This window comes from Lagenorhynchus albirostris, chromosome 1 (assembly GCF_949774975.1).
Source record: "Lagenorhynchus albirostris chromosome 1, mLagAlb1.1, whole genome shotgun sequence".
Classification (NCBI taxonomy): domain Eukaryota; kingdom Metazoa; phylum Chordata; class Mammalia; order Artiodactyla; family Delphinidae; genus Lagenorhynchus; species Lagenorhynchus albirostris.
Window position 1 is genome coordinate 92,031,073 of NC_083095.1, and position 21,896 is coordinate 92,052,968.

Consider the following 21,896-nt stretch of genomic DNA (forward strand, 5'->3'; position numbering starts at 1 on the left):
GGTCTTTTGTTTACACAGTAAATACAAAATTTTAATAATCAAGTATAAAGTATTAGAATAAAACTTCCTAGAATTTATTTATTTACTTAGTGATAGGTCAGAAGAATGGTACATTTGGCTTTTTAAATCCCTTTGGGATTTTCTTTTTAAGATTTTAGAAATGTGACTAATTTCAGGGTCTCACAGAAACTCTCAGCCCCAAATATTCTCCTAACTTCCAATGGACATGTGTAATACAATTTTTAAACCAAAAATGTGAGCAAAATTTGAATAATCAAGAAGATAAAAACAAAAGGTAGCATGGAGAGTCATTTTTAAAATGACAGTAATCATTAAATTATTTCAAAATTTCAGTCATTTAAAATGGTATGTAATAACTTACCATATTCCTTTTCATTGACTTCAGAGATGGGTTCAGAAATAACACTGCAGAAAGAAATGGCGCTTGCTGCAGAGGGATTCCGAGAATGCCCCATGTGGTGTGGCACCTTTTTCACGTTCTTCAAGGCTTCCTCGGCTTGCTCCTGTTCCATTGCTGCAACCATATCTTTATATGCTTTCCTGGCTTCTTCAGTGAGTTCTACTAACTTATTAAACAGGCTCTAAAAAGAAAGAGATTTTGCCCAGTCCATTTTTTGGTATACTCTTTATTACTACCATTAGCAATAAATACCTCTACTGTTTCAGGACTGGATACACTTTCTATCAGCACAAAATCCAAATGGTATGCAAACCACAGAACCTTACAAAATACTCTGTAACTTACATATATTGTTTAGTTAATTCTCACAAGTCTGAGGCAACTTCTTGATTCAGTACTAGCCACTAAATATGCTATATTAAAGTTCTTACAGAGTTTATCAATTCAACAACTGCACCCTTTAGCATGTGGCACTATAGTGGGTAGCAAGACTACCGGAACCACCCCTCTGCTCTCAAGGAACCTTCCATATGGCCGAAAGGAGAGGACAGGAGACGATGATTCAGGGGACAATACCTTAAATGCCTTGACATGTACAAAGTGGTTTAGCTTTGGGAGGAAACATCTAACTGCTGGGCATCAGTGAAGAATTCATAAAGGAATATGACACCTGATGTAGGCCTTGAAAATCTGGTATAGTTTTGAGGAGTGGAGACAGTACATTCTTAGCCAAGCATGCAAAACCATAAACCAAGGTACAGACTTAATAAAGTTCAAGGCTTGTTTGGGGAGCAGTGAAGAATCTTATATGGGTTCGAATATAAGGGAATGAGTGTATGTATGCAGGGTGATATCAAAGGATGCAGAAGCAGATGGCAGTCTCCACAGGAATGAAAAGTTCCCTATCATGTTTGCTTGCTGAAAGAACTCTTTACAATAAGACCAAAAAGAAGTGATGGTATGGCTAGCTGCGGCCTTGAAAATGATGAAAGGCTAATTATAAAAATAGAATAAAGAACCTGGAAATAGAATGTGGAGTTAACCAGAAGTTCTTCCATCAGCAAAAGAGAATGAACATGAATGGAATTAATAACCCCAATGAAACTGTAAATGACAGAGCACATTTGTGTTAATAAATGGCAAAATTCGTTAGGCATTAAAGCTGTACTTCAATAACTATGACATCTAGCGATGTCTAAAGAAAACTGAAGTTTTCACAGTCACCAGAAAGACAACCAAAGAATGACTTTTAGTGATTCTTACATCAAATGACTTTTAGTGATTCTTACATCACAATTCAACACAATTCAACAACATTCTACTCCTGTTTAATGTCTTGATTTAGTATCAGAATGCAACATACCCACACATTAAGTAAAAAATTTTAGATGGTGAATATGACCTGGCCACCTGGAAGAGTATGTTTAATTATATATATAAAATTACGTTTTCAGACAATGGAGAAAAAGTACAGCATTTTTTTTTTCTTAACAGGGCACTGTCATTTAAATATAAACCATAACAACACGAATGCATGGCAAACGTGTCATATTACTATGGAATAATGTATCTCTAAAAACTAAACTTAAGCAGGAAAAGCATAAGTAATGTGCTTTACCCGGCTGCAGTTTAAACTGTTTAAAGTACAATACAGGTACAATAAACACTGCTGCTAACTGTATTGATTTTTGAAAAGGGGTGGGTGCTAGTAGTATCAAAAATATATTCAGGATTTACTTATTTTTACTTATTTTTAAAAAGGAGGATGGATTCTGATAAAAAAAAGCCCCCATGAGTTACAAGTAAGAGACTTCATAAATATTTGTTTGCAATAAACCATGAACTTAAGTGCAGCCAACGAAAAGAAAATAGGCTTATGGATATGCAATTCTGAGATTAACATTGGTTTTACAATATAAATAAAACACAGAAACTGTTGGGAATAAAACAATACACAAGAAGAAGAGAAAATAAAATTGAAGAGAAAAGCTATTAGGGAATAAAAGCTTTGAATATCAGGGTAAGGACAGAAAGCTTAATTCAAAGGTTAGCATTATTACATGGTAAATATAGGGTAGGTGCACTACATTACTATGAGTAGACACTCTGGACAATATAGCAGTACTTCCTTTACCTCCGTTTTATGTATGTGTTTTGGTTTAAACAATAACTTACTACCTCAAAATGGAGAAGGCAAGAAAAGCAATGTACAAACAAAACTGCCAAACATTTTATAATATAATATCATACATATAACCTAATATACATAGTTCAGTAAGAAGTCAATACAATTAAAAACAAACACATCCCCTTTTCCTGACCCTGATCCCATTCCTATTCCATAAACTCTAATAGTGAACAAAAGAGTACATTGTTATTATGTGTCTTTATCACAGAGCTACTTAGCACCTAAATTCTCACATGAAGTTTAACGTAACAGGCAGTTATACATCAACCATATAATTAATTAAAGAAACATTTATTACCTGCTAATCCTCGAGTAATGTAAAAGGTTTTCAGGGATATAAAGACAAGGGAAATCAAAGAGGAAATCAAAAGATACCTAGAAACAAATGACAATGAAAACACTACGACCCAAAACCTATGGGATGCAGCAAAAGCAGTTCTAAGAGAGAAGTTTATAGAAATACAATTCTACCTCAAGAAACAAGAAACATTTCAAATAAACAACCTAACCTTACATCTAAAGCAGTTAGAGAAAGAAGAACAATAAAACCCCCAAAGACAGCAAAAGGAAAGAAATCATAAAGATCAGATCAGAAATAAATGGAAAAAAAAAGGACACAATAGCAAAGATCAATAAAACTAAAAGCTGGTTCTTTGAGAAGATAAAGAAAATTAATAAACCATTAGCCAGATTCATAAAAAAAAAAGGGAGAAGACTCAAATCAATGGAATTAGAACTGAAAAGAGAAGAGAAGTAACAAATGACACTGCAGAAATACAAAGGATCTTGAGAGATTACTACAAGCAACTCTATGCCAATAAAATGGACAATCTGGAAGAAATGGACAAATTCTTAGAAAAGCACAACCTTCTGAGACTGACCAGGAAGAAATAGAAAATATAAACAGACCAATCACAAGCACTGAAATTGAAACTGTGATTCAAAATCTTCCAACAAACAAAAGCCCAGGACCAGACGGCTTCACAGGCGAATTCTATCAAACATTTAGAGAAAAGCGAACACCTATCCTTCACAAACTCTTCTAAAGTATAGCAGAGGAACACTCCCAAACTCATTCTACAAGGCCACCATCACCCTGTTACCAAAACAGACAAAGATGTCACAAAGAAAGAAAACTACAGGCCAATATCACTGATGAACACAGATGCAAAAATCCTCAATAAAATTCTAGCAAACAGAATCCAACAGCACATTAAAAGGATCATACACCACGATCATGTGGGGTTTATCCCAGGAATGCAAGGATTCTTCAATATATGCAAATCAATCAATGTGATAAACAATATTAACAAATTGAAGGAGAAAAACCATATGATCATCTCAATAGATGCAGAAAAAGCTTTTGACAAAAATCAATACCCATTTGTGATAAAAAACCCTCCAGAAAGTTAAGCATAAAGGGAACTTACCTCAACATAATAAAGGCCATATATGACAAACACACAGCCAATATCACTCTCAATGGTGAAAAACTGAAACCATTTCCACTAAGATCAGGAACAAGACAAGGTTGTCCACTCTCTCCACTATTATTCAACATACTGTTGGAAGTTTTAGCCATAACAATCAGAGAAGAAAAAGAAATAAAAGGTATCCAAATTGGAAAAGAAGAAATAAAACTGTCACTGTTTGCAGATGACATGATACTGTACATAGAGAACCCTGAAGATGCTACCAGAAAACTAACAGAGCTAATCAATGAATTTGGTAAAGCAGCAGGATACAAAATTAATACACAGAAATCTCTTGCATTCCTATACACTAATGATGAAAAATCTGAAAGAGAAATTAAGGAAACACTCCTATTTACCATTGCGACAAAAAGAATAAAACACCTAGGAATAAACCTACCTAAGCAGACAAAAGACCTGTATGCAGAAAACTATAAGACACTGATGAAAGAAATTAAAGATGACACAAACAGATGGAGAGATATACCATGTTCTTGGATTGGAAGAATCAACATTCTGAAAATGACTCTACTACCCAAAGCAATCTACAGATTCAATGTAATCCCTATCAAACTTCCAATGACATTTTTCACAGAACTAGAACATAAAATTTCACAATTTGTATGGAAACACAAAAGACCCCGAAGAGCCAAAGCAATCTTGAGAAAGAAAAACGGAGCTGGAGGAATCAGGCTCCCTGACTTCAGACTATACTACAAAGCTACAGTAATCAAGACAGTATGGTACTGGCACAAAAACAGAAAGATAGATCAATGGAACAGGATAGCAAGCCCAGAGATAAACCCACGCACATATGGTCACCTTATTTTTGATAAGGGAGGCAAGAATATACAATGGAGAAAAGACAGCCTCTTCAATAAGTGGTGCTGGGAAAACTGGACAGCTAGCTACATGTAAAAGAAAGAAATTAGAACACTCCCTAACACCATACACAAAAATAAACTCAAAATAGATTAAAGAGCTAAATGTAAGGCCAGACACTATAAAACTCTTAGAGGAAAACACAGGCAGAACACTCTATGACATACATCACAGCAAGATCCTTTTTGACCCACCTCCTAGAGAAATGGAAATAAAAACAAAAATAAACAAATGTGACCTAATGAAACTTAAAAGCTTTTCCACAGCAAAGGAAACCATATAAACAAGAAGAAAAGACAACCCTCAGAATGGGAGAAAATATTTGCAAATGAAGCAACTGAAAAGGATTCATCTCCAAAATTTACAAGCAACTCATGCAGTTCAATATCAAAAAAACAAACAACCCAATACAAAAATGGGCAGAAGACCTAAATAGACATTTCTCCAAAGAAGATATACAGATTGCCAACAAATAAATGAAAGGATGCTCAACATCACTAATCATTAGAGAAATGCAAATCAAAACTACAATGAGGTATCACCTCACACCAGTCAGAATGGCCATCATCAAAAAATCTACAAACAATAAATGCTGGAGAGGGTGTGGAGAAAAGGGAACCCTCTTGCACTGTCGGTGGGAATGTAAATTGATACAGCCACTATGGAGACAATATGGAGGGTCCTTAAAAAACTAAAAATAGAATTACCATATGACCCAGTAATCCATTACTGGGCATATACCTTGAGAAAACCATAATTCAAAGAGTCATGTACCACAATGTTCACTGCAGCTCTATTTACAATAGCCAGGACATGGAAGCAACCTAAGTGTCCATCGATAGATGAACAGATAAAGATGATGTGGCAGATATATACAATGGAATATTACTCAGCCATAAAAAGAAACGAAGTTGAGTTATTTGTAGTGAGGTGGATGGACCTAGAGTCTGTCATACAGAGTGAAATCAGAAAGAGAAATATAAATACAGTATGTGAACACATATATATGGAATCTAAAAAACAAAAAATGTTTATGAAGAACCTAGGGGCAGGACAGGAATAAAGATGCAGATGCAGAGAATAGACTTGAGGACATGGGGAGGGTGAAGGGTAAGCTGGAATGAAGTGAGAGAGTGGCATGTACTTATATATTCTACCAAATGTAAAACAGATAGCTAGTGGGAAGCAGCTGCATAGCACAGGGAGATCAGCTCAGTGCTTTGTGACCACCTAGAGGGGTGGGATAGGGAGGGTGGGAGGGAGACGCAAGAGGGAGGAGATAAAAACTGATTCCCTTTGTTATAAAACAGAAACTAACACGCCACTGTATATTAATTATACTGCAATAAAGATGTCAAAAAAAAAAAAGACAAGGGTCCTACCCTTGAGGAATTCACACTTACATGAAGAAACACATTAACTATGACAAAGCAGTGTGATATCTATAACTGAGGAAAGCATGGGCTTCTAATGGCAGGACAAATATCAATTACATGATCGTAAAGAGTAGGTGGGTAGACAGATAATTTAATGGGTAGTGGGAGAGAAACTGAATGGATAGGGGAATGGGGGTATTCAATATGGTGACTGGATAGGAAAGATAGACACTTAAATATACACAAATAGTATGGCTGAGAAGAGGGAAAATGGTCCATCAGTTGTGTCACAAAATACTTTAGAATCAACTTCATAAAAAAGTTATTGTATGCACAGATTGTATACAATTTAAAACAAGTACAACTGAAAATGTTTCAATGTAAAAGCCACAAGTCAAATGATGTTCTAAAAAGAACCCCACACATTCAAAAAACCCCACCAATCTTAAAATGTTATCAGTTAATAAGCATTACTCTAAATAAATAACATTTAATTTATCATTTATCAGCTCCTGTGGGCAAAGTTTGTATTAGTCGACTATGAGAGGAAGACAAATATCATGGGTGTAGAATTATTCTCTCAATTGGTTGAGGAATTTCATTTTCAAAGGAAAATCCTCTCCAAATAAAGGATTCTTTTCTCTCTTGACTCCTAGCAGCACAAAATATACCCAACATACAGACTGAAGAAATTTGTTTAACTTTGTACAATACTGGATACCTTTACCCAGCAGTTACATATATTGTCAAGTAGTACATATCTGAACCCAGGGAAAAAAAAAATCACTGTAGCAGAAATACGAGCTAAAATCTTTTCACAATGCTATAGGATTGCCTTACGCAAATGTTTTCAACACGAAAAAAGGAAATGTAATACTCAAGAATTTTCCACTCATTCCAGGAGAGTCATCATATCACTTCTCCAAATGCTCAAACATAACAATGGCACATGTCCAAAGAGGTACTATGGCGGGTGGGCAGTGAGGGACTGCATCAGATCTAAGTCTTACCTCAGCACCAAAGTAGTTGAAGATTCCCACCACACTAACAGGAACCAGCTTGTTCACACAGCGTCCTAGAGCTTTTCTTCCAAGGGCAAACACAAAAGGAATTTCTTGTTCCCGTGCCATGGCTATAACATTATAGAGAGCCTCATCCAGGCCACCTGAGAAATCAACATGTATAGAAGTTTTTAGTTATTTCCTAAATGGAGCTATTTTAGCACCCGACAGCATAAAACACAGCAGCAAAGGAGTCCATGAATGCTTGTGGCACTTAGGCTGTTCACCACATTTTCCTATCTGAATTTGTACTTCCTATCTGAATTTGTACTATATTTGGACATTACGTACATATTTTCTTTCTCCCAGTTAAATACTATATTCCTTTAATGCGAGTATTTTTGTTTCTCCACAGGAACTAGTATAGCAGGAGTCAAATTTCAGTATAATAAACATTTTCCGTTTTTTTAAATTAATTAAAATTGTTAATAGTGGCTGATTCCTTTATCTAATCTCTCAGCTCAAGTAAGCAACCTATCACATGCAATAAGACCGATTATACATTACTGTTTTTACTGGTATTTTTCCCCTCTGCCTGCTACTGCTGCTTGATGCCTCTGTCTACTCCAATCACCTGAAATGGCTCCTCCATGAAAAACGACAAATAACGGTGCACGACATAGTACAAAAGTCTGTTACTGCTGGTTTCTCAGAGACAAATCTCCACCATAAACAGAGGCAGAGACATGTATCTTTTTTTTTTTAATATTGTATTTAACTGATTTTAAGATGCAAAATTTTTTCCACATACTAACAACTCTGAATTAGGGTAGCATTTTACAATCAGTGGAATCTTTGGATTGATAGAATTTTTCTTTCTTAGTGGAATATAAAATATTGCTGCATCATACAATCATCATGTTCTATCCTGAACACTAATTTTAGGATACAAAAATTACAAATTATATATTTTTTTCTAAAATAGAGTAGGATAACTGTCTAGAGAGCCCATTTTCATTTCTGACATTAGTCACTGCTGTCATATTGTTTCTACAATCATGTTGGCTTATATTAAATAAGAGACAGGAGAGTTTGATTTCCCAATTGGAAAAACTCAATGAACTATGGTAAAAATGCATATATCATAACCATTATGTAAGAACTGATCTGGAATTTGGGATTTATAGGAGATGTTTAGGTATTGTTACTAATTACCACATAGTTTGAGAAAGTCTTTCAACTTCTCTCTTTCATACAATGGACGTAATTATTTTTGTCTCTCTGGCAAGATCAGAATGCCCCAATAGTAAAAGGAAAAATATGTGAAAGTGTTTCTTTGAGGAGCATTAATTATGTTGTTTAATATATTTAAAATACACCCCTCTAATGACCAATTCAGTACCCAAGTGTTCAGGACAGGAAACTGATTTTGAAATTGTTTTAAATATAGTGGCAAATAAATAGTTATAAGGGGACAATGGAAAGCAGACCTTCAAAATTAGATTGTATTTCTTCCTAAAATAGAAACATTTTTTAATAAAATTTTGATTGATATCATAAAGTCACATAGCCCAAATGTTTTCAGGTTCATTCAAAATAATTATGATTTGGAAAGGTCAACCATACATCAATTAGAAGACAGAAATGTTTATCAAAATAATTTCTTTATTTTTAGAATAATTGATTTGTAAACTTTCTAGGATGATTAGAAAGTAGGGCCATTTATTATTAAGAATGCCACAGACCATGATCACATAAATCCATATCCTCTTCATAGAGGATATTTATCTCTCATTTATCTAGAGAAGCAGAGAAGGCATTCAGCTTATTCAAAAGTAGCATGATCATTAAGGAACACGTTCAAAAAAAGTTGGTTGGCAGAGTCTATCCTTTTTATCGACAGTGGAAACTATTAACTGGACCTTTAAAAGACCACTCGTAATGACCCTGGCTTCAGAATCAAAGCACGGTACTATGTTTGTATGGGCCTACATAACCTAGGGTCTATAATGAGACATACGTTTTGGCCTACACTTGACTCCTGTCCACAGTCAAAGACCAAGAAGGAGAACTGTACCTTTTTCCTAATTTTTTTAGAGAAAAGAGCCATCAAAGGAGGGTAATACAAAAATTTTAAAGTAGAATAGGCCAGAAATGAGCCATCCAGCTACACGGTAGCACCTCCGGGAACCAGCTGCCAGGTCGCCACTGCTGGGTTTTTCACTTGCTCCTTTGTGGGGCTAGTGCCCCTGCTCCAGGCCTGCCTGAAGAGCTGTGGGGGAGGGTGCACCAGAGGAGACCTTCAAGATGGTGGAGGAGTGAGATGTGGAGATCACCTTCCTCCCCATAGATACATCAGAAATACACCTACATGGGAAACAACTCCTACAGAACACCTACTGAACACAGGCAGAAGACCTCAGACCTCCCAAAAGGCAAGAAACTCCCCATGTACCGGGGTAGGGCAAAAGAAAAAAGAAAAAACAGACAAAAGCATAGGGACGGGACCTGCACCACTGGGAGGCAGCTGTGAAGGAGGAAAGGTTTCCACACACTAGGAAGCCCCTTCACTGGCAGAGACGGGGGGTGGAGGGGGAGAACTTTTGGAGCCACGGAGGAGAGTGCAGCAACAGGGGTGCAGAGGGCAAAGTGGAGAGACTCCCGCACAGAGGATCGCTGCCGACCAGCACTCACCAGCCCGAGAGGCTTGTCTGCTCACCCGCCGGGGCGGGCGGGGCTGGGAGCTGAGGCTCGGGCTTTGGAGGTCAGATCACAGGCAGAGGACTGGGGTTGGCTGTGTAAACACAACCTGAAGGGGGCTAGTGTGCCACAGCTAGCCGGGAGTGTGTCCAGGAAAAAGTGTGGAACTGCCTAAGAGTCAAGAGACAATTATTTCAGGGTGTGCAAGGAGAGGGGATTCAGAGCACCACCTAAAGGAGCTTCAGAAAGGGGTGTGAGCCACGGCTATCAGCACAGACACCAGAGACGGGCATGAGATGCTAAGGCTGCTGCTGCCTCCACCAAGAAGCCTGTGTGCGAGCACAGGTCACTGTCCACACCTCCCCTCCCAGGAGCCTGGGCAGCCCACCACTGCCAGGGTCCCGTGATCCAGGGACAACTTCCCCAGGAGAACACACAGCGCGCCTCATGCTGTTGCAATGGCACGTCAGCCTCTGCCTTCGCAGGCTCGACCTGCATTCCGTACCCCTCCGCACCCTGGGCCTCAGTGGGGCAGAGCCCCCTAATCAGCTGCTACTTTAACCCTGTACTGTCTGGGCAGGAAGAGACGTCCTCAGGGGACCTACACTCAGAGGTGGGGCCAAATCCAAAGCTGAACCCAGGGAGCTGTGCGAACAAAGAGAAAGGGAAATTTCCCCCAGCAGCCTCATGAGCAGTGGATTAAATCTCCACAATCAACTTGATGTACCCTGCATCTCTGGAATATCTGAATAGACAATGAATCATCCCGAAATTTTGGTGGTAGACTTTGGGAGCAACAATATATATATTTTTTCATTTTTCTCTTTTTGTGAGTGTGTACGTATATGCTTCTTCGTGTGATTTGGTCTGTATAGCTTTGCTTTTACCACGTGTCCTAGAGTTTTGTCTGTTTGTCTGTTCTAGTTTTGTCTGTTATTTTTTTTTTTAAGTATAGTTTGTAGTGCTTGTTATCACTGGTGGATGTGTTTTTTCATTTGGTTGGTCTCTTCGCTCGTTCTTTTTAATTACTTTTTAATTTTTCTTATTTTTTACTTTAATAAATTTACTTTCTTTTTTTCTTTCTTTTTTTCTCCCTTTTCTTCTGAGTTGTGTGGCAGACAGGGTCTTGGTGCTCCAGCCAGGTGTCAGGCCTGTGCCTCTGAGGTGGGAGAGCCAAGTTCAGGACATTGCTCCACCACAGACCTCCTGGCTCCACGTAATATCACACGGCAAAAGCTCTCCCAGAGGGCTTCCCTGGTGGCGCAGTGGTTAAGAGTCCACCTGCCGATGCAAGGGATGCAGGTTCATGACCCGGTCCAGGAGGATCCCGCATGCCGCGGAGCACCTGGGCCCGTGAGCCATGGTCGCTGAGCCTGCGCGTCCGGAGCCTGTGCTCCACAACGGGAGAGGCCACAACAGTGAGAGGCCCATGTACCACAAAAAAAAAAAAAAAAAAAAAAAAGCAGCTCTCCCAGAGATCTCCATCTCAAGGCTAAGACCCAGCTCCACTCAACGACCAGCAAGCTACAGTGCTGGACGCCCCATGCCCAACAACTAGCAAGAAAGGAACACAACCCCACCCATTAACAAAGAGGCTGCCTAAAATCATAATAAGGTCACAGACACCCCAAAACACACCATCAGACAAGGTCCTGCCCACCGAAAGACAAGATCTAGCCTCATCCACTAGAACACAGGCACTACTCCCCTCCACCAGGAAGCCTACACTACCCACTGAACCAACCTTAGCCACTGGGGGCAGACACCAAAAACAACAGGAACTACGAACCTGCAGCCTGTGAAAAGGAGACACCAAACACAGTAAGTTAAGCAAAATGAGAAGACAGAAAAACACACAGCAGATGAAGGAGCAAAGTAAAAACCCACCAGACCAAACAAATGAAGAGGAAATAGGCAGTCTACCTGAAAAAGAATTCAGAGTAATGATAGTAAAGATAATCCAAAATCTTGGAAACAGAATGGAGAAAATACAGGAAACGCTTAATGAGGACCTAGAAGAACTAAAGAGCAAACAAACAATGACGAACAACACAATAAATGAAATTAAAAATTCTCCAGAAGGAATCAATAGCAGAATAACTAAGGCAGAAGAATGGATAAGTGACCTGGAGAATAAAATAGTGGAAATAACTACCGCAGAGCACAATAAAGAATGAAACGAATTGACAACAGTCTCAGAGACCACTGGGACAACATTAAACGCACCAACATTCGAATTATAGGGGTCCCAGAAGAAGAAGAGAAAAAGAAAGGGACTGAGAAAATATTTGAAGAGCTCATAGATGAAAACTTCCCAAATATAGGAAAGGAAATAGTTAATCAAGTCCAGGAAGCGCCAAGAGTCCTATACAGGATAAATCTAAAGAGAAACACACCAAGAAACGTATCAAACTATCAAAAATTAAATACAAAGAAAAAATATTGAAAGCAGCAAAGGAAAAGCAACAAATAACATACAAGGGAATCCCCATAACGATAACAGCTAATCCTTCAGCAGAAACTCTGCAAGCCAGAAGGGAGTGGCAGGACATATTTAAGGTGATGAAAGGAAAAAACCTACAACCAAGATTACTCTACCCAGCAAGGATCTCATTCAGATTTGACAGAAAAATTAAAACCTTTACAGACAAGCAAAAGCTAAGAGAATTCACCAAATTCTTTGCTTTGGTAAAGCACCACCAAACCAACTTTATAAGAAAGTGCTAAAGGAACTTCTCTAGGCAGGAAACACAAGAGAAGGAACACACTTACAATAACAAACCCAAAACAATTAAGAAAATGGTAACAGGAACATACATATCAATAACTACCTTAAATGTAAATGGATTAAATGCTCCAACCATTTACTTAAATGTAAATGGATTAAATGCTCCAATCAAATGCTCCAACCAAAAGACAAAGAATGGCTGAATGGAAAAAAAACCAAGACCCGTATACATGCTGTCTACAATAGACCCACTTCAGACCTAGGGACACATACAGACCGAAAGTGAGGGGATGGAAAAAAGATATTCCATGCAAATGGAAATCAGAAGAAAGCTGGAGTAGCGATTCTCATAACAGACAAAATAGACTTTAAAATAAAGACTATTACAAGAGACAAAGAAGGACACCACGCAACAATCAAGGGACCAATCCAAGAAGAAGCTATAACAATTGTAAATACTTATGCACCCAACATAGGGGCACCTCAATACATAAGGCAAATGCTAACAGCCATAAAAGGGGAAATCTACAGTAACACAATCACAGTAGGGGACTTTAACACCCAACTTTCACCAATGGACAGATCATCCAAAACGAAAAGAAATAACGAAACACAAGCTTTAAAGGATACATTAAACAAGACAGACTTAATTGATATCTATAGGACATTCCCTCCAAAAACAAGAGAATAAACTTTCTTCTCAAGTGCTCATGGAATATGCTCCAATTTAGATCATATCTTGGGCCACAAATGAAGGCTTGATAAATTTAAGAAAATTGAAATCGTATCAAGTATCTTTTCTGACCACAGCGCTATGAGACTAGATATCAATTACAGGAAAAAATCTGTAAAAAAAATACAAACACATGGAGGTTAAATAATACACTACTTAATAACCAAGAGATCACTGAAGAAATCAAAGAGGAAATCAAAAAACACCTAGAAACAAATGAGAATGAAAACATGACGAGCCAAAGCCTATGGGATGCAGCAAAAGCAGTTCTAAGAGGGAAGTTTATAGCAATACAATCGTACCTCAAGAAACAAGAAACATCTCAAATAAACAACCTAACCTTACACCTAAAGCAATTAGAGAAAGAAGAACAAAACACTCCCAAAGTTAGCAGAAGGAAAGAAATCATAAAGATCAGATCAGAAATAAATGAAAAAGAAATGAAGGAAACAACAGCAAAGATCAATAAAACTAAAAGCTGATTCTTTGAGAAGATAAACCAAATTGATAAACCATTAGCCAGATTCATCAAAAAAAAAAGGGAGAAGACTCAGATCAATAGAATTAGAAATGAAAAAGGAGAAGTAACAACTTACACTGCAGAAATACAAAGGATCTTGAGAGATTACTACAAGCAACTCTATGCCAATAAAATGGACAACCTGGAAGAAATGGACAAATTCTTAGAAAAACACAACCTTCTGAGACTGCACCAGGAAGAAATAGAAAATATGAACAGACCAATCACAAGCACTGAAATTGAAACTGTGATTCAAAATCTTCCAACAAACAAAAGGGACCAGAGGGCTTCACAGGTGAATTCTATCAAACATTTAGGACCAGAGGGCTTCACAGGTGAATTCTATCAAACATTTAGAGAAGAGCTAACACCTATGCTTCTCCAAGTCTGCCAAAATATAGCAGAGGGAGCAACACTCCCAAACTCATTCTACAAGGCCACCATCAACCTGATACCAAAACCAGACAAAGATGTCACAAAGAAAGAAAATTACAGGCCAATACCACCAATAAATATAGATGCAAAAATCCTCAACAAAATACTAGCAAACAGAATCCAACAGCACATTAAAAGGATCATACATCACAATCATGTGGGGTTTATCCCAGGAATGCAAGGATTCTTCAGTATATGCAAATCAATTAATGTGATACACCATATTAACAAATTGAAGGACAAAAACCATATGATCATCTCAATAGATGCAGAAAAAGCTTCTGACAAAATTCAACACCCATTTATGATAAAAACCCTCCAGAAAGTAGGCATAGAGGAAACTTACCTCAACATATATGACAAACCCAAAGCCAACATCACTCTCAATGGTGAAAAACTGAAACCATTTCCTCTAAGTCCAGGAAAAAGACAAGGTTGCCCACTATCACCATTATTATTCAACAGAGTTTTGGAAGTTTTAGCCACAACAATCAGAGAAGAAAAAGAAATAAAAGGTATCCATATTGGAAAAGAAGTAAAACTGTCACTGTCTGCAGATGACATGATACTATACATAGAGAATCCTAAAGATGCTACCAGAAAACTACTAGAGCTAATCAATGAATTTGGTAAAGTAGCAGGATACAAAATTAATGTACAGAAATCTCTTGCATTCCCATACACTAATGATGAAAAATCTGAGAGAGAAATTAAGGAAACACTCCCATTTACCACTGCAACAAAAAGAATAAAACACCTAGGAATAAACCTACCTAAGGAGACAAAAGACCTGTATGCAGAAAACTATAAGACACTGATGAAAGAAATTAAAGATGATACAAACAGATGGAGAGATATACCACATCCTCGGATTGGAAGAATCAACACTGTCAAAATGACTATATGACCAAAAGCAATCTACGGATTCAGTGCAATCCCTATCAAACTACCACTGGCATTTTTCACAGAACTAGAAGAAAAAATTTCACAATTTGTATGGAAACACAAAAGACCTCAAATAACCAAAGCAATCTTGAGAAAGAAAAACGGAGCTGGAGGAATCAGGCTCCCGGACGTCAGACTACACTACAAAGCTACAGTAATCAAGACAGTATTGTACCGGCACAAAAACAGAAAGATAGATCAATGGAACAGAACAGAAAGTCCAGCAATAAACCCATGCACATATGGTCACCTTATCTTTGATAAAGGAGGCAAGAATATACAATGGAGAAAAGACAGCCTCTTCAATAAGTGGTGCTGGGAAAACTGGACAGCTAGCTACACGTAAAAGAAAGAAATTGGAACATTCCCTAACACCATACACAAAAATAAACTCCAAATGGATTAAAGACCTAAATGTAAGGCCAGACACTATAAAACTCTTAGAGGAAAACATAGGCAGAACACTATGATATACATCACAGTAAGATCCTTTTTGACCCACCATCTAGAGTAATGGAAGTAAAAACAAAAATTAACAAATGGGACCTAATGAAACTTCAAAGCTTTTGCACAGCAAAGGAAACCATAAACAAGATGAAAAGACAACCCTCAGAATGGGAGAAAATATTTGCAAATGAAGCAACTGACAAAGGATTAATCTCCAAAATTACAAGCAGCTCATGCAGCTCAATATCAAAAAAACAAACAACCCAATACAAAAATTGGCAGAAGACCTAAATAGACATTTCTCCAAAGATATACAGGTTGCCAACAAACACATGAAAGGATGTTCAACATCACTAATTATTAGAGAAATGCAAATCAAAACTACAATGAGGTATCATGTCATACCAGTCAGAATGGCCACCATCAAAAAATCTACAAACAATAAACGCTGGAGAGGGTGTGGAGAAAAGGGAACACTCTTGCACTGTTGGTGCGAATGTAAATTTATAGAGCCATTATGCAGAACAGTATGGAGGCCTTAAAAAACTAAAAATAGAACTACCATACAACCCTGCTATCCCACTACTGGGCATATACCCTGAGAAAACCATAATTCAAAAAGAGTCATGTACCACAATGTTCACTGCAGCTCTATTTACAATAGTCAGCATGGAAGCAACCTAAGTGTCCGTCGACAGATGAATGGACAATGAAGATGTGGCTCATATATACAATGGAATATTACTCAGCCATAAAAAGAAACGAAATTGAGTTATTTGTAGTGAGGTGGATGGCCCTGGAGTCTGTCATACAGAGTGAAGTAAGTCAGAAAGAGAAAAACAAATACTGTATGCTACCACATATATGTATGGAATCCAAAAAAAAAAAGCAAACAAAAAAAAATTTTTATGAAGAACAGGGGCAGGAAAGGAATAAAGACGCAGACATAGAGAATGGACTTGAGGACATGGGGATGGGGAAGGGTAAGCTGGGACGAAGTGAGAGAGTGGTATGGACTTATATATACTACCAAATGTAAAACAGATAGCTAGTGGGAAGCAGCTGCACAGCACAGGCAGATCAGCTCAGTGCTTTGTGACCACCCAGAGGGGTGGGATAGGGAGGGTGGGAGGGAGGGAGACGCAAGAGGGAAGAGATATGGGGATATATGTATATGTATAGCTGATTCACTTTGTTATAAAGCAGAAACTAACACATCATTGTAAAGCAATTATACTCCAATAAAGATGTTAAAAAAAATAAAGTAGAATATATTTGCAGAGGTAAAGAAATGCCTACTTAGTAGTTCCCACTCTGATCACAAGACAGCGGACACTTGGTTGGCCCCAACTAAATCCTTCACTAATGTTCATAAATGGGGATCTTCTTTACAATCTGATCTCAATTTTATTACTCTACCTCCAGTGCTGAAACATTTCATTTTCTTTCTTCATGTTCAGTATTATGTTTTATACCAAAACTCTGCTAAAGAAGACATATGGCTTCCACTTTAAAATTCACTGCATATTCTACAATTATACTACATAAATATCAAAACACTTCAAAAGTAAAATGTTCATACCTTTGGACTGGATTTTTTCACAATTTGGAGAAATTATAACACATTTGATCTTGTTTAACTTCATATGTTTCGTAACCTCTCTTAGACCCATGACCAGCCGTCTCCTCGCTTTTGCTCTTACAGGATCCTTTTGGTAGATGCGTTCCTGGAAGCTGACAAGCTCTTGAAGAAGAAGAGTCACACATTCATCAATCTCTTTACAAAGAACCTGATTACAGTACCTGTAAAGGAACCCAAAAGTAGGTAATTATAAAATTATTTTAGGAAAAAAATACATCCAGTAAAGTTTTTCATTAAAAAATCAAGTCTTGAAAAATCTTCTAAATCCTTCAGTCAATTAGAGAAACAGAAGAGTTTTCCTGAATTACAACAGATTGGCTTTTATGCAAAGGATAGATTAACCTCGGGGAAGTACTAATCAAACACCCAATTATTAAATTCCTAAAGATATAAATCAAATGTTAACTTGCTATTAGATAAACAGGTATAATGTTTTTGGTAAGGAGATAATGTATAAAGTTATTTCATTCCAATGAATACTAAAGATGCTTCTAATAAGAAACAAATTAATTTCATAAATGCTAACTGAATGCCCTAATACCAACCATTCATCCTCCACACTTGGATAAATCAGTCTCCAGCACTGGCTTCCTCAACCATAAAAATAAGGAGTTACGGATGACAGTCTCAATCGTCCCTCTACCTCTGAAAATCTATGGTTACAGCGGATGAATTCAGTAGTTAAACTGAAGCCAAAACCAAAGAGGTCTTGAGGTAAAAGTCATATGGCTTTATATCAGGCAAAGTAACTGAATGAGGCTCTTTGTGAGATCATATATGGCTACAATGCAAAAACCAGAAAGCAAGTAGTGTGAGGCCACTATAGTACTTAATTTCAAGGATAAGGAAGTCATTCATTCTAGTTTAAGTAAACTTACCTATTCCACTTTGCTAGTTTTCATCCATAATCTATCTCTACCATAAGCAGGTACTTAACAAGGAAAATTGGTAAAATTTCTAATCTAGGAATGCCGGGCCAGCAAATTACCAGTTCTAAATTACTGATACATTATATGGTGGGAAAATCTAGGTCTGCCTTTCTTTAGTGAAAAAAAATGTTCTGCTTTGGAAATTTTGTTAATGTTTATGTGAAAAGTGTTTAAATAAATGCAAGTATGACATTACTTCAGAACAGAAGATATAACTGGACAGGCTGAGGAAAGCTTATCATAAAGTATACAAAATTAAAGAATGCAATTGAAGAATAAAACATCAAAAACGCAATTTTCTTCACTCTGCTTTTCTTCCAAGCTGTTTATTTCACACATATGTAAGATTTTATTCTCCAAGTATTTCCTTTGTCACACATCTGTGATATTTAATTAACTTCCCAAACCTAGGCAATAAGTATTTGCTCAAAAACAATAAAGGAACAGAACAAACCAATGTGGTTTGGATTCACACACATTTTACCTTCACCCTGGGATTCTTTCATAGGTAAACTTAATTTCAAAGATGGGCATTTTCAAACTTAGAAATATATGCTTAAAAACAAATAGGTTTAGGGCTTCCCTGGTGGCGCAGTGGTTGAGAGTCCGCCTGCCGATGCAGGGGACATGCGTTCATGTCCCAGTCCGGGAAGATCCCACATGCCACGGAGCAGCTGGGCCCGTGAGCCATGGCCACTGAGCCTGCGTGTCCGGAGCCTGTGCTCCGCAACGGGAGAGGCCACAACAGTGAGAGGCCCGCGTACCGCAAAAAAGAAAAAAAAAAAAAAGAACAACAACAAAAACAAATAGGTTTATGTAACAGGTTCACTACATGTAGGAGGATCTTAGAAACTTGTTATTAATTGGTTAGAGAGGTTTTTTTTGAAGGGCCAATAATATAAACAAAAAAGCAAAAGCATTTGGAGAGGAAAAATGTCACAGTATGACATTTTATATAATACATAAGCTGTAAGAGGTAAAATTTCATGGGTATAAACACTAGCTGACATAAAAAGAATGTATTTACTGTCAAATCACTTTTACGTGAACACTGACAGCTGACGGAAGGCAAATACTTTCCATATAATAAAACCCGTTGTTAAACAGAATCTGAAAGAACTTAAAGATCTTTGGTATTCTATCTGTTCAACCCACCAAGAAAGAATGACAGTATTATATTCAGAATTACAGTCAAGATACCTAAGCTATTCAACCTCAATAATGAGACTAAAACTTACTCTCTAAATCTTTTGCTGTGGATTTTGGTTATTGTCGAAGATGCCATTGGACTGCCTATCCCAGAACTAGCCGGAGAGCCTTGTGACACAGGTGTCATACAGTACGGAGAGTTCTGACTTGCTGGAGAGAGGGATGCATCACTGGGCATGCTCAGTCCAGCATCTGTGGAGACGTGGGGTGAGGGGAAAGAATTCAGAAATTCTGAATGCTGAAAAGCTCTATACTCTTCAACATAATTTAGAATGGCAGTTACCTTTTGTTATCACTTCCAAATTCTCCAGAAGCTACCAAGTTGGGCATTGTTCGTATCACAAACATTTCTCATATACTACAAAAATCAAATTTTCCTATTATGTCTTAAAATATACTCTGAAAAACATCAAGCATATCCTACAAGTCTCCACAGAAGAGATGCAAGAAGGCCAAGTTATCTAAAACATGTATTCCCAGGGGATCTAAATTGAAGAACAAAAGACGTATGTATCCGCTCCTGCACTCTTTCCAGATCATATTACCCATCTCCTTCATCTCTATTTTTCCATCTATTTCTTAGAAATAATTTTTTTTAACTGTCTAAAAATTCCCATTGCTGCTGGCAATGATGAATTCTACCTCACTCATTCTCCCCACACCACTCCCAGTTCTCCAGGCACCACCCCAGTTTCTCTTTCATTTGGTCTTTGCTCCTGTGCTCAGGCAGCCACGTTTGCAGATGCCACCTCTTGACCCAACTGCCACCTTTAGTTACTGCTTCTTTTCTAAACAGCTCTAAAACTCAGGAAATGAGTTAGTATTTGTCCAGTCCATTAATCTGCAAAGTTACACATATATCTTATCTCTCTACTGGACTGTAAACTTTTTGTAACAGGGCCAGTCCACTATATATCTTTATGACATTTCCTGACCTTCCCATCCCTACCCCACTTACTGAAGTACATATGATGGATGTTCAACACACACTTGTTGAAGGAATGCATAAACAGATACACCTGAATACAAAGGCAATGATACTTAATTGAGAGTAAAGGGGAACCCTAACCAAACAATTCTTAGAAGAAGTAAACTTATTTTCTAAACACAAGGGAACACTGCTACTAAATCTATGTGTAAATCAGATTTAAATGTTTTGCCAAAAGTTGAAGAATAAATACCAGGAGAAATAGGGACCTAGTCAGGTTTCTCTTAAAATCTTTCTTCCACGGTAGTATAAATTTTAGAAGGCATCTGCAGTTTTGCTGAGGTCCCATCTGAAATCATGTGCTGGCTACCCATTGTATGGGACTGAATCTTACTGACCAGCTGGACTCTACACTACAACAAGCTTTGCAATTCTCTACTCATTGTGGCATATGTATTAATTTCACAAAAGCAAGGAAGAAAATCAACAAAAGCAATTCAATAAAATATACAGGTGACCCTTGTACAATATGGGGATTTAAACCTCATATAATTTATAGTCCGCCCTCTGTATCATAGTTCCTCTACCATCTGTGGATTCAACCAATCATGGCTGAGTAGTACTGCAGTATTTACTATTGAAAAACATCTGTGTACAAGTATACCTGTGCAGTTCAAACCTGCGTTGTTCAAGGGTCAACTGTAGTCCTGCAAAGAAAGTCAATTGTGTTCTAGATATAAAAGAAGGCAAGATGAAAGGAACTGTGACAGTTACAGAGGATGCATTAGTAAGATCATAGTTATGAGGGTTTACAACAAATTCAGGATTTAAGCTTCAAAAATGCCATAGACCTACTATGTAACACCTGCCTCCCTGCCCTTTAAATATCTCCCTACAGAAGCATCTTCAAAAGAAACCACTCTCAAAGATTAAAAAATTTAGATAAAATATGGAGCATATTTAGGAGAATAACTAGTGATATGTTGTTACCTACTAATTAAAATACTTCAGACCATTTTATAAGAAGAAGGGGGAAAGAGGTGATCTTACCTTCTTGGGAAACAATCTCCTGTGGCAAATCATCAATAAAATCTAAGTGCATTTCTATTGGTTCCTCAGATCCCAAAAGATTGTGGTCCACAGTTAAACGGCCCTTCTTTTCCTCTCTTTCTTTCAAAATAACCTAAAAGTCATTACCAGTCTTTAATTACTAATTACTCTTTAAGTATGTACTGAATGATTAAAATGGTCACTATTACACAGGAATAGTAGTGTTCACTTAAAAAATGGATGTAAGGATTTTGGCTGGCTATGTGGAAACTGACTGGCAAAAAGGTAAA

General features: G+C 37.5%; 1 protein-coding gene across 1 annotated transcript in view; it reads right to left on the reverse strand.

Annotated features, from left to right (window-relative positions):
• The window catches only part of SECISBP2L (SECIS binding protein 2 like), a 62,404-nt gene that overhangs the window by 10,691 nt on the left and 29,817 nt on the right, over positions 1-21,896 (reverse strand). Inside the window, exons 13-17 of the mRNA XM_060149485.1 lie at positions 21,607-21,739; positions 19,658-19,820; positions 17,431-17,651; positions 7,350-7,504; positions 383-602 (exon numbers count right to left, since the gene is read on the reverse strand). Coding sequence (XP_060005468.1) covers positions 383-602; positions 7,350-7,504; positions 17,431-17,651; positions 19,658-19,820; positions 21,607-21,739 — 892 coding nt within the window. The remainder of the gene's footprint in view (positions 1-382; positions 603-7,349; positions 7,505-17,430; positions 17,652-19,657; positions 19,821-21,606; positions 21,740-21,896) is intronic.